Raw genomic sequence first — 14,180 nt, forward strand, 5'->3', positions numbered from 1 at the left:
CTTTGGAGGGGTAGAAATGTATGGAAAAAAAGTTTTAGGACCCACTGCACTAAACTGCAGCATCATTCTACTTTTATAACTGGTATTTTATAAGAGCACGGAACCCTAATAAATTTATTAGATGTACATAAAGCTGTTGATTTTTCCGAATTAAGTATGCCAGTAAATGTTCTCTCTCTGTTTTTTTTTTTTTAACTCTCTCTAAAGTTTTACACGGTGAAACCTTTTAGGAGTGAAGTAATCTCATTTAAAGGGAAGGTAACTTTCAGTGGCTGTGGATGATTACTGGCACTGAAAGCCTCATCAGACAAACAGGCAAAAACAGATCTTGTATGTGCCCCTCTGGCTTACAGCCCTGCTTCTGGGAAAACTACAGGAGTAGCAGTGCTTCTTTTTAGCAAAAATTAATACTTGGCCAAGAGCATCCGTGATTCTGTTCACAAGCAAGGCACTGTAAAAAGTGGCTTTACACTAACTGGCTAAATCAGAGGTGGTAGGCAAAATGCAAGGGAAAAAAAGAGAAAAGTAAGTTGAAATGACCTGTGCAGCTCTGGATACCTGAAATAATTCCATGCTGTAAATAAGCACTGAGCAGTTCTCTGTTCCCCTTGGCTGGCTCTGCTGCTTAGGAATAAGAACATGAATGGTCAGCGTGTGACTTGTCTCTGTGCCGGTGAAGTTTGCTGTTCGTGGGGACAACAGGCTGCACCAGAAACCCAGCTGTTGCCACGTAGCATTAGGGAAGGAATGGTAATTCTTGTCCAAAGTAAAACTTGCGTCTGACTATTGCTGGTTTTGCACTGAGTATTGCTTTGGCTTAGAGCTACATCAGCCTTGTAAGTTCATGTGTACCACTTGTGTTATGTCTTAAGCTGAAAAGGCATCCTGTTTTCACTGATCTGCCCACAACTTGTTTGTTTTTCAAATATTTTCTCTTTAACAAGCCGCGACAGAATCTGTTGCTATGATCTGCCTTAGACAAGCAGGGGGATCGAGATTATCTGTATCCTAGAAAGACCCAGGGCTACCATGGGCAGAAGACAATTCCTGACAGATAAGGCACATTAACAGATACAGTTTCCCATAGAATCATAGAATGGCATATGTTGGAAGAGACATTAAAGAACATTGATTTCCAACACCCCTGCAGTGGGCAGAGCTGCCACCCACCATATCAAGCTGCTCAGGGCCCCATCCAGCCTGGCATTGAACACCTCCAGGGATGAGGCATCCACAGCTTCTCTGGGCAGCTTGTGCCTCACCATTCTTGGAGTAAAGATTTTTTTCCTAAAATCAAACCTAAATTTCCATTCTTTTAGTTTAAAGCCATTCTCCCTTCTCCTATCACTATCAGACCATGTAAAAGTAAGTCCCTCTCCTGTTTATAATCTCCTTTCAAGTACTGGAAAGTCACTGTGAGGACTCTGCAGAGCCTTCCCCTCTCCGAGGTAAATAAGCCCCACTCCTTCAGCCTTTCTTCATAGTAGAGGTGGTCCAGCCCTCCGATCAACTTAATGGCCCTCCTTTGGACCCTCTCCAACAGCTTTGCAAGAGTTTCTGTGCATGGGGCCCCAGGCCTGAATGTAACACTCCAGATGGGACCTCATGAGGGCAGAGTAGATGAGGACTATGACCTCCTTCTCCCTGCTGCTGTTCCTCTTCCGATGCAGCTCAGGATGCTGTTGGTCTTCTGGGCTGTAAGTGCAGACTGCTGGCTTGTGTCTAGTTTTTCATCCTCTAGGACCTCCAAGTCCTTCTTCACTGGGCTGTGCTCAGTGAAGTTTATTGATGAGAGGTGTCACCCTGTAATGCTGTCCCTTCGTAAGGCACATTGGTGGCCTTGGTCCAGCCGTGCAGGTCCCCCCACTCAATGTGGCGAAGCAAGTGGGCCCTGGACTGTGGGTCTATGTCCTGAGGGAAGGAAGGAAAAGGATCTGAGGGTGATAGCTGATAGCCAGCTGAACGTGAGCCAGCGGTGTGCCCAGGTGACCAAGAAGGCCAAATGGCATCCTGGCTTGTATCAGAAATAGCATTGCCAGCAGAAGCAGGGAAGTGATCATCCCTCTGTACACAGGTCTGGAGAGGCCGCACCTCGAATGCTGTGTTTGGTATTGGGCCCCTCACTAGAAGACATCAAGGCCCTGGAGTGTGTTCAGAGAAGAGCAGCTAACTGGTGAGGGGTCTGGAGCACGTTTTATGGGGAGCAGCTGAGGGAGCTGGGATTGTCAGTCTGGAGGAGGCTCAGGGATAGCCTTACTGCACTTTACAAATCCCTGAAAGGAGGCTGCAGTGAGTTGGGGTCAGCCTCTGCTCCCAAGCATCAGTGATAGGATGAGAGGGAATGGCCTTAAGTTTCAATTTGGATATCAGGATCAATTTCTTCTCCAAAAAAGTGGTGAGGTACTGGCACAGTCTGCCCAGGGAGAGGGAACCATCATCCCCGGAGGTGTTCAGGAGACATCCAGATGTGGCACTGAGGGACACGGTTTAGCGGGCATGGTAGGGATGGGCTGACGGTGTGACCAGATGATCTTCGTGGTCTTTCCAAACTTAACGATCCTGTGATGCCACGATTCTACGGCGCCGGCCCTGCGGAGCAGATCGGCAGGGCTTCAGCTCCGGCCGCAGCGCCGGGGCGCGGGCAGGGCTCGGCACAGCCGGGCAGGTGGCGGAGCAGATGGAGGAGCGGAGCGCAGCGCCCTGCCCAGCTCCAGCTCCCCGCCTCCGTCACGCGCTGCCGGCGGCGGGGCGTGTGAAGAGAGGGGGAGAGTGGGGGGGGGGGGGTGTCCCTGCCGGCCTCTATATAAGCGGCCGCAATGGCTTTCCCGGCAGAGCCAAGCGACGCGGCAGGTAGGCGGCTGGGATCATGGAGACGGGCGGCGGGCACGGCCCGCCCGTCCTGCTGCTGCTGCTGCTCCTCCTCCGGCCGTGCGAGGCAAGTACGGGGGGCGCGGGGGGCGGGCGCCGTCGGGCGGGCGGGCGCTGTCGGGCGGGCGGGCGCCGTGACCCGAGCCCCTCGGGGCCGCTCTGTCCCCGCAGGTGAGCGGACGGGAGGCGGCGTGCCCCCGGCCCTGCGGCGGGCGCTGCCCCGCGGAGCCGCCGCGCTGCGCCCCCGGAGTGCCCGCCGTGCTGGACGGCTGCGGCTGCTGCCTCGTGTGCGCCCGGCAGCGCGGCGAGAGCTGCTCCCCTCTGCTGCCTTGCGACGAGAGCGGCGGCCTCTACTGCGACCGCGGCCCCGAGGACGGCGGCGGCACCGGCATCTGCATGGGTAGGTGCGGCGGGACGGGCGGGGCGGGCTCACCTCCCCCGCTGAAACGCACTCGCTTTCCTCACCAGTGCTGGAAGGAGACAACTGCGTGTTCGATGGGATGATTTACCGCAACGGGGAGACGTTCCAGCCCAGCTGCAAGTACCAGTGCACCTGCCGGGACGGGCAGATCGGGTGCCTGCCCCGCTGCAACCTGGGCCTGCTGCTCCCCGGCCCCGACTGCCCCTTCCCGCGGAAGATCGAAGTCCCCGGAGAGTGCTGCGAGAAGTGGGTCTGCGACCCCAGGGATGAAGTGCTCCTGGGAGGCTTTGCTATGGCTGGTGAGGAGCTAAAACTATCACAGCTGTTAGGAGGAGAGGATGATGTGATGGAAATGTCCCGGGGCTTGCAAAGTCTAAGATGCAGCTGCTTTGTGCTGTTTTCTTTTGTTGTCGTTGTTTTGTTTTTCTTATTTCTCATCTAGAGTGACCAGTAAGTACACCACTGGTTGTGAAGAAAGGCAGAGGTTGACAGGTAAAAGAAAAGATACTTGGAGGATGAACAAGTTGGATGGGACCTTTAAACTCCCCTGCAGTGAACTGGGACACCTACAGCTAGATCAGGTTGCTCAGAGCCTGGTACAGCCATACCTTGCATCAGTGACAGGGGAGTAGTTAGCCTGAGTTACTTTCCAGTTCTGGAATTGCTGTTTATCTGGTGCAGGTTAGTTCTGTGAGTAGAACAAGGTCATAATTTTCCAAACTTTATTGTCCCCTCAGAATCAAAACTGTAGTCTTGCAATTTGCTCTGGATGAATATCTTACATCATAATACCATTCTTACAGCTTAGTCTGTAAAACACTTTTTCCTCCCCCAAATTCCCCGGCTATTACAAGTAGTCAGCATGGCAGCTAAAATGCCAGCAAATTCCTGTCTGTCTGTGCTAGAGCTCTCATCATTATTGTTGGCATTAAAAGCTTTCTGAAGTACTCAGAGAAGCAGTAGTTACAAATATAATGAGTGGATCTGGAAAAAATTTCCATTCCAAAACACAGAACTCATCAAATGCTTTTATAACTTAAATCAATTAAGCTACATAATATTTTTTCTTATTTTCTTACTGGATTACGCCTCCTTCTCTTCAAAAGCAGTCTATCAGTTCAACATGAATTTTCACGAGCTACTTTTACTGAGATTTGAGGGCACTGCATTCTCTTCCAGTCACTGCTCTTTGTGCTCTTAAGCAGTTACTTATGCTGAAACTCAGCTAATCCATTTGAAAAAATATTGAGGAAGGATTCAGGAAGAAAAGCTCTAGTAGTAACTTCAGAGTGCTATGAAGAGTCAGATGTAAGGCACATCAGATATAAATGAAAAGCTTGCCATCTTTCTACTGTCTTTCATTTTCTTCGATTTTTATTTTTTTGACAGTGACAGGCAAATCATAGAATGGCTTGGATTGGAAGGAACCCTAGAGATCATCTAGTTCTAACACCCTCTGCTGCAGGGTTGCCAACCACTACATCAGGCACTGGGTCTGATCCTAGGTCCTTAAAATACCTAGAGATTGATTATGTGGATTCTTTATGTCGATGGCCATTCATTGTAGAAGGCCACCTTTCTGGGGTTTTACCTTGCAAAAGGTGAAAATACATTTCTAGAGAAGCTTAACAGCTGAAGCTTTGGGAAAGACACAGGAATATTCATGTGACTAGCCTAGTCATGTTTCCTCATTCTCTTTACTGCTGTGATAACCACTGAACCAACCACAGTTAGCAATGTTTGCAGAATGGAGCTTAACACATCCATGAGGGCAGAACAGTGATCAGAGTTGGCAGTGGCTTTGAGCACCCAGGAATTTCCCTCCCACCCTCCCTTTCTCCTCTCCTCCCTGCTTCCTTCCCACCATAATCTGTCAATAACTGACGAAGTTGGGTGACTTTATGACTGTGGGAGTTAAACACTTTACTTCCACGCTGTTTATTAGTTTAGATAAAACATATGACCTCTCTTAAATCATACCTGATATAAATATTTTTGTGACAACTTAAGAATGAATTTGTGATGTATTCCTTTGGAAAGAATGAAGGCTAAATAGTTGTTGCACCTTTATGTTGACCTTTAGATGTAGGAAGTAGCCATCCAGAACAGCTGAACAAGCAGATGTTACAATTCTGGAATTATGGGTTTTTTAGCTGTATTTGTTTCATGTTTCATCCCAGATGCGGTACAGATCAATTAGATACTCTGCTTTCTTGAGTTTTTCTTAATAACAAAGTTCTATGGCATTTTGTTTCTAGCATACAGACAGGAGGCCACACTTGGGATAGACGTGTCTGATTCAAGTGCCAATTGTATTGAACAGACAACAGAATGGAGTGCTTGTTCCAAAAGTTGTGGAATGGGCTTTTCTACCCGTGTTACCAACAGAAATCAGCAGTGTGAGATGGTGAAGCAGACAAGACTTTGCATGATGAGACCTTGTGAAAATGAAGAGCCATCCGATAAGGTATGCTCTGAGCAGTGACAGGAGCAGCATCTCTTCAGCTGTAATTCCAAGGCTGCAGTATTTCAGTCTAGAATGCTCTAGATAGATGTGTATATACATACATATTGTATCATACATGAAGCAAACCCTTTGTTTTTCCAAAGCATTAGATTTGTCATGTATGCTCAGTAGCTTTATGCTGCACATCGTTTGAGGTATCCCAGAGAGATCGAACATATTGCATATGCAGAATGGATGCATCATATTTCTAGTCTGATGAACTTTGTAGAAGTGCAGAGAAATGTGTGAATCTACTTGAGTAAACTAAATCTTAATCCTTTTGATGTTTTGCCAAAAGCAAACCCAACACTGACAATGAAACAGCAATAAATATGTTTCGAAGAGAGCTGACTTATTCAGCTGCTTCTAGACATTTTACAAGTTTTGCTGCCAGTGGGAATAATGTAGGTAAGGAAGAGGGCCATTTGTTTTGTAATGTTCTTGTGTTGGAAAGCATTGCTGAGATCTTTGCTGAATTCTCTATGCAGTTTTGAGTGCCGTGTTTTGAGAAGGATGTGAAACATTTGGAAAAAATTGGGGAAACTAACAGGAATGGTCAGAGGTCTAGAAAATCTGTTCTAAAGAAAATTTATTAAACTGCACTTTAACTGCAAGCAAGAGAAATTATGCAAGTTTTCATAACTGTGCTGAGATATTACAGCCTGAATCTGTGGGAGGTATGTTGAGATATGAATTTAGACTACGTGAAAATCAAAAGTATGAAAACCTTCCAAGCAGTAAGCATAGTGAACCATTAGGATTGTCCAGTGAAGGCTTCTTAGGACAGGTTAGACAAGCATCTGTTAAGAGTAACATGGAGAAAATTGGTTCTGCCTTGGGTCACAAGGATTGGGCTTCAAGGTTTTGTTTTAGCCTTCTTTTCCTGAATTTAGTTCTGTAACTTGCTGTTTGTCTTCCTGTTTCTCTCTAATGGAGCTACAGTTGCCCGAGAAGTTTTCCATTAGAGTTTCATAATGAACATCAGCTTATCTTGTCTCAGACAAAGAAAGAAAGCTTTAACTGTCATTTATTTCCATCCTAATAACATACTGCTGTCGAGGAGAGTTCCTGCAGGAGTGAGGGTGGGTAAGAAACTAGTGAAATAGCTGCAAAGTATTACTGAGGCAGAGCTAGCAAAGACAACAAATGGAAGCTTTCCAAGTAGACCTATATCCTTGCATGTCAGTTCTTAGTTGCTTTCTTTTTTATACAGTGGTATCTCTAATATCTTTTCTTTTTCTCTTAGAAAGGGAAAAAATGTATCCGAACAAAGAAGTCCATGAAGGCTGTTCGTTTTGAATACAAGAACTGCACCAGTGTGCAGACTTACAAACCTCGTTACTGTGGCCTCTGCAATGATGGGCGATGCTGTACCCCACACAACACCAAAACGATTCAAGTTGAGTTCCGCTGTCCTCAGGGCAAATTCCTAAAAAAGCCAATGATGTTGATCAATACCTGTGTCTGTCATGGTAACTGTCCTCAGAATAACAATGCTTTCTTCCAGCCACTAGATCCCATGTCTAGTGAAGCAAAAATTTGAAATGTATAGTTTAGGTGGCCCAAAAGGTATGTAGTTTGTACAAAACTTGACCCACAATCAGGTGAATGTAATAATTGCATATGTAAAATATCTGAGGTTTTTTCTAAACAGTCTAAGTGCCTTTTTTTTTCCTGTAGTTTTCTAAATACCTCATGACGTTTCATCCCTCCAAATGTCCTTTATTCACTTGAAGGAAATTTTGTACCTTGGACAGAGCCTTTTTTTTCTTGACAGTGGCATAAAGATTACAAAGTCAGCAGCTAGTCTTTCTCTCTGAGGTTAGGGGACCATGCCATGATTTTCAGTAGGTGTAAGACTGGGCTTTTTAATAATGGATCCTTTGGGGAATGCATGATAATATGTCACAAAAGCTTCCAGGCTCTTCACTTTGCGTAATGTGTACAAACACACAGCCTTCTTTTTTCTGTTCTAGTTAAATTCTTTCTGATAACTGAAAACGTTACTGATCAGAGTGCTGAATTCTTGTGGCTAATAAGGTATCTTCTGTCTGTACCTCTTGACTTCCTCTGAGAGATTAGTTTGCACATAGCCTCAGAAATGACATAGCTAAGATCTCGTATCTTGAAGCATAGGAGATTGATAGCTGATAACAAATTTCTCTTTCGTAACTTTATTAGCAGCCTAATCCAAAATCCGCTGAAGTAAGTGTCTTAGGAGAGCTAGGTTCTAACCAATGTCTGTCTGTAGATACAAGTAGTTGTATGCAAAAATAAAATTTCTGTAAATTCCTTTGAAATACTAACTGTATCAGATGGTGCTTCACTTACTAGAAAGAAGTTTATGTAAATAGAAACTGTATATATTGTAATATAACTTTATTAGGGAAATAAACTTTATGTGATCAAAAAGTATTTTTTCCTAAAGTTTAATTTTTGTTTTTGTTGAGTCTTTTTTTTTTCCCCCTAAAAATCAGTAAATTATAATGGCTGAAACTAATGGGAGGATAAAGAGCCTGCTGGTTCCTAAAATCAAAACACTCGATCTCACAGTGTTCTTAGTGTACCTCTTCCTAATCTGTGCCCTAAGAGGTATGTGATATCTTGGTTCAAGAAAGGGTAAACAACTTGTGAGGAACACATTAGAGGTGGGGTTTTTATTGGAGTATGTTAGCCTGGGAGACATAGTGATGTAAATAAATATTGTGATGCAGCGCCATGAAAGGTGGAAAAGAAAAACTATGTGACCTGGAATTTGGTTGTAAAGTGCTAAACAAAGTATTTAACTTCATACTGCAGCATTTCTGCCTCACAGATTGGCCCATGACCTTGATTATGATACGTATCTCATAGCAGTATACCTAAAGAATATAGAACCTGAGGGTGGCAGTTTCACATATAGAATCACAGAATGGCCTGGGTTGAAAAGGGCTGCAATGATCACCTAGTTTCAACCCCCCTGCTATGTGAAGGGTCATCAACCACCAGACCAGGCTGCCCAGAGCCACATCCACCCTGGCCTTGAATGCCTCCAGGGATGGGGCATCCACAACCTCCTTGGGCAACCTGTGCCAGTGCGTCACCACCCCCTGTGTGAAAAACTTCCTCCTAATATCTAACCTAAACCTTCTCTGTCTCAGTTTAAAACCATTCCCCCTTGTCCTATCAATACCCACCCTCGTGAACAGCCATTCCCCCTCCTGTTTACGTTCTCCCTTCAAGTACCGGAAGGCCACAATGAGGTCTCCCCAGAGCCTTCTCTTTTTCAAGCTAAGCAATCCCTGTTACCTCAACCTTTCCTCATAGGAGAGGTGCTCCAGCCCTCTGATCATATATGTTACGTATGTTATCACATATGTTAAATCACGTGTTTTAATAGCAGTGTGCAAACAAGTCCTAAGTGCAATTGTGCAGATTTACAGCTGCTCAGACATAATTTAGTATGAGTGTAAAAGGTAGCAGTATTTATGCCACAATCATGAACTAGACCACAAAAGTATGTGGTAGGAAACAGCTCTGTTGCTTTTTTACGTCTTTCATCCTCACCTGGACTCTTGCATGGTTTCCCCAATAATCACACCAATGATGAATGCATCGGCACCCACTGCTATTGCCAAATCATCCCCGTCTGGTTTTTCCTATAGAAAAAAACTGTAACAAGTCTAGTCTTGTCCCTCAGTTGGAGCATGACACTGCATGTTCTCTGCTCTTGCACTGATTGATTCCTGTTGTGAAGAATTTGTGAAGTTCTTCCTGGTTTTGCACCCCAGAAACCTTATGTGGTAGAATATATTGATTGCTGGAGATCTCTGTAGGTGTCTAAGGAGCAGTTTAGAATCTAGGAGAGAGGAATAAATATTACTTTCACTCTACATCTCTATATGCTTCTCTGAGGTTTGGTCTGGTTTGTGCAATGCTTTTCTAATATAAAACAAGCTATCAAGTATTTCTCAGGATCATCTTATAAATTAAATGCATCATAATTTGCAAAATATGAGCCACCAAGCAATGCAACATTTGGCCAAATTTAAAGACTCTGGATGACCGAAATTCAACTAACCCAAATCTTCACAGATTTCCATCTGAGGAAGTTTGTACCCATTGCCTTTTGCCCTGGCATTGGGTACCACTGAAAAGAACCTTGCTCTGTCTTCTTTGCACTCTCTCTTCAGGGACTGACTTACTTAGATAAAATCTCTCCTGAGCCTTCTCTTCACCAAAGAGTCCAAGCTCTCTCAACCTCTTGTCAAAGGAGAGGTAATCCAATCTGTTAATCACCCCAGTGGCCTTTTATTGGACTCTATCCAGCATGTCCATGTCTGTCTTGAACTGGGGAGCCCAGAACTGGACACCATGTATCTGGACACCACCTCAGCACCACCTCAGTGCTGAACAGAGCACTGAGTAAAGGATGCATTCAGCTCCTGCATTCAGATCATCAATAAAAAAGCTGAACAGAACTGGCCCTTTAACTGAACCTTGGGGAATATCAGTAGTAACTGTCCACCAGACAGATGGTGTCCCATTCACTATGACACTTTGAGCTCTACTGTTGAGCCAGTTCAATACAGAGTTTAGCATAGACAAACTCACAGCCAGAAAATTTGTCCAGAAGGATTCTGTAATGGACAGCATCAAAGGCCTTAATAAAATCCAGAAAGATTACATCCACCACCATCCTTTCATCCACTACATTGTTGACCTTTTTGTAAAAGGAGATCAAATTACTAATTTTCAATTCGATTTGGTTTGATTCCCTTTGAATCTCCTACTGAGATAGAACGTATTCTATGTATCTGGTACGCAAACAACATTTCAAAGCACGTATTTCTTGATTAATCTTGGAAATGCAATTGATTGCTTTGTCTTAGCCTCGTGACAAGAGTTTTTACTAATTGCAAATCTAAAGAAGAGTTTACTAACAAGTTTTTTGAGTTTTGTCAATGGAACAGAGACATATTACTATTTATTTCCCGCGCTCCTCTTAAGAATTTATTTCTGTTCTGCTTAAATACAGCCATACATTTTGCTGTAAATCTACCATCCAGAATTCAAGTCCCATCATTTCTTTTCTGTGCTTGCACAGTCCTCAAAGAATAACACAAAATAAAATGTAAGTATTGCTAATATATTGTTCTTTTCCTTTCAATGACTAAATAAGTAGACTAGTTGTCATCTTCCTTTATTAGCTGCTTGACATCAGAGTGGAAATCTCACAGCAATTTAAATATTACAATCAATTTCAGAAATATCATGACTTCACCATTTCTGTTTTCCAGTATATTTCCAAGGTAGTATAAAAACAAAGTAAAAAATAGAATTGCCCTATATTTTTCTGTCTAATCCAAGTCACAATTTGTCTTCACTGTATTTTTATTAAATCTGTAATTGTGTGGGGAAATAGTGGGGAAGGGAATTCTGTTACTCTTTCTAGCTCTAATTTTTATCTTGTGACAAATCTGAACTTCATAAAATAGGATTTTATTTCTCCCCTCTGACAACTTACTACCTTGGAATTTATATTTCTTCTTAATTTCTGAAGCAATTGTAAAATAATTCTTTGGTAAGACAGTATTAACTCTTGTTTTGAAAGCCATTCTAGTTATGTTTACCACACTAAATTTTGTAATATGAGCTCTCTAGTGCAACCACAAAATTTTGTATGACCCGTGGGGAAATTCTGCTCTGGATTTCCCATACTAATCCTAGTTTATATATTATACCAGCATGAATAACTATTCTCTGATCAGAAGTTATTATGCTGATACCAGTCAAGAGACCTGCCAAGCAGATGTGAGAGGAACAATTTACTTGCAAATATCTACTAATTACTCTTTATATTGGTTTAAATCACTGCACTTAACACTGTTATTCCTATAAATATGCAAAGCTAGAACTTGCAGCCTGTACCTGAATTATTAAGGACATCTTTAAAATCCAGTGTTCTCTCTGTGTGGACTGTAGAGGAAGTCCACATGATTGATTGTTTGCCAGTGAGCTTGTTAAAATAACATTAATCTCATGATAAGCCTCTTCACTCAGTGAAACAGTAGGAATAGCCATTGCAGATCGATTGATTTGTTTGGTTTAATGATTTGTAGATTACCTAGCAGGAAAAAGTACTTTTTGTGTCCCAGGGCATCTGTACTGGATGTGAAAGTGATGATGTTAAAACAGTGACAAAAAAGTAACACGCTGACTATTTTAATGTTTCTTTGTTCACAGCTGTTGTTGTCAAGCAGTTGTTATATTCAGTGGTTGAATTAAATATTGTAAAAAAATACTTTGCATTTCATTTTATAGAGGGAGACCTGAATGTCTGGTCTCTTAGGCTACCTCTTCTCTTCAACCTCCCATTATTTCAGTATGTGTTGAGGCTCCTTCATATCTTTTCCATTATTTCCTCCTACAAAATGCTGTTTTCATCACAATTCTCAAAGTCCATATTTATTATTCACTTCTACAGTGCCCTCAAGTGGCAAATTACACATGCATATCCCATGGCCAGAGGTCTTTGTGATGCACCCCATGCACCTTACATGTCCTGCCTTCCTTCATTTCTCCATGAGCCTCGCAGCACTCAGGGTTTGTGTTATATCCATTGCTGTTGCAGAAACAGAAATGTTGCTTGGAGCTGGGAACTAATCTGAGTTTTTTCAAGCAAATCCAATTTTAATTTTGCTGAAGGTAAACAATGTACAAGGCTATTCTAAAGAGAGAAAGATGTGTTGAAGAAGGTTTGCTCTGCGATATCGCTGGATCTGGCTCAGATCAGCTCACCTGAGCTGGAGTATTCCAGAAAGGAAAAAGACATCAGGACAGAAATTTGAACCTATATATAACACAAGTTTGTTCTCTATCAGGGTGGAAAAATCTGCATGCTAGGCCCTGTGGAAAGATTGCTGCTTTGTTTTCTTTCTTTCCCTCTCTTTTGAGTTAAATAATTATGTTTCAACAACCCACAGAAAACTGGTGGGCTTGTTTTTTTGTTTGTTTATTTTGTTTTGTTTTGTGTTTGCAAATAGAAAAATCCTTGCATGGATTAAGGCTTCATGAGCTGCCTTCATAAGCGACTGCAAGTGCTGAAATGTATAAAGTTCTGCACCCTCTCCACTTAGCAAAACCTTTAGACTGTATAGTAGACTTCTTGATTCAGAAACAAACTGCATGTCTTTGGGTAGAAGAAGAATCGGGCTCGCTACATCTGCATACACCTTTAATATTTTGCAGATTACATGGTTTGTGACTTTCTTACTCTATGGGATAACAACTTGTGACTGAATATTGAACTGCTGTTGTTCTCATCCCAGGACCCCGGCCCACCTCCAGTCCTGGGTACTGGGGTGGTAAACACTGCCTCCTCCATCACAGCACAGAGCCCCTAATTTTGGTCCAGAATTACAAGCAGTATTCCATCTCCAATTTGCAATCCAGCGTGTGTTTCACTGCAACAGCCTGGTTCTCCAAACTATGGAGAAGGAGGACACCTGGTGGCTGCAGGCCATTTCCCCTTATAAATGAGAGAATTATTTAGGATCTCATCCTGAAAATCATAACTGATACGACAGCCATCACTGGTTATGGTGACATTAACAGTGAAGCAGAGCAGAAGTTGGGTAGCTGACTCCTTTTAAAATGCCTTCAAGTTATTGTCAGCAACACAGTTGTCCTGCATGCCCCCACCGCATCAGGGCATGGTTTGGGATCATGTTGACACAGTGCTGATGCAGTTAAGTGAGAAAGACACGAAAGACGAAGGAAAGGAGAGGCCCTTTTCTCTGGCTGGCACACGAGGCACTAAAAGCTCCGAATACACGAGCAGCTTCCTTCATACCACACACAATTTGTGGTGAAACCAAGAAGCGAACAACTTCTGCCTTCACCACACGGGCTGTCCTCCTGCTCTTAGAGGTTTTCTTTCAAGTCAGTCCTGAACTTCAGCGGTTCATATTGCAGAGAAAATGAAGTAATATGATTTCTTTTTGGAGAACTGTGGAGGTCTGAGGCCTAATGCCTAATATCTTTACAATCTAGAAGGCCAACAAGCTCAGGTAAATTTATGGTCTCAGGAAATATGAGTATGTGCTTCATGGTGAAAATACTGCTTTCTGTGTACAATGTGCATTTACTTGTGACATTCCTACTTCATTTGATGGCAAATTATTAAGTTACTGTATTTTATTTTTTATTGTATTTTATTTATTATTGTATTTCAGGTTTCACACCACATGGTGAATATGGCCTTGAGTAGTGTGTTTGGTTTTGGGCCCCTAAATACTAGAGAGATGCTGAGGTCCTGGAGACTTTCCAGAGAAGGGCATCGAAGCTCCAAAGGGTCTGGAGCGCAGGTCTTACGAGGTGTAGTTGAGGGAAATGGGATTGTTC

The 14,180-nt window shown here is 43.2% G+C and overlaps 1 protein-coding gene across 1 annotated transcript; it reads left to right on the forward strand.

The window, feature by feature from the left end:
- The first annotated feature begins 2,842 nt into the window (after positions 1-2,842).
- CCN3 (cellular communication network factor 3) lies at positions 2,843-8,210 on the forward strand. Its single transcript, XM_042870348.1, has 5 exons — positions 2,843-2,935; positions 3,040-3,268; positions 3,337-3,588; positions 5,548-5,756; positions 7,042-8,210. The coding sequence occupies exons 1-5, from the start codon at positions 2,867-2,869 to the stop codon at positions 7,336-7,338; spliced, it is 1,056 nt and encodes a 351-aa protein (XP_042726282.1). The 5' UTR covers positions 2,843-2,866; the 3' UTR covers positions 7,339-8,210.
- The last annotated feature ends 5,970 nt before the right edge of the window (positions 8,211-14,180 follow it).

Source organism: Lagopus leucura, unplaced genomic scaffold (genome assembly GCF_019238085.1).
Source record: "Lagopus leucura isolate 7727_CA_CO unplaced genomic scaffold, USGS_WTPT01 Super-Scaffold_100002, whole genome shotgun sequence".
NCBI classification, from domain to species: domain Eukaryota; kingdom Metazoa; phylum Chordata; class Aves; order Galliformes; family Phasianidae; genus Lagopus; species Lagopus leucura.

Coding starts and splice junctions, on each gene's coding strand:
- CCN3 (XM_042870348.1), top strand. CDS start 2,867: ATGGAGACGGGCGGCGGGCACGGCCCGCCCGTCCTGCTGCTGCTGCTG. Junction 3,589..5,547: donor GGGAGGCTTTGCTATGGCTG/GTGAGGAGCTAA, acceptor TTTTGTTTCTAG/CATACAGACAGGAGGCCACA. Junction 5,757..7,041: donor ATGAAGAGCCATCCGATAAG/GTATGCTCTGAG, acceptor TTTTTCTCTTAG/AAAGGGAAAAAATGTATCCG.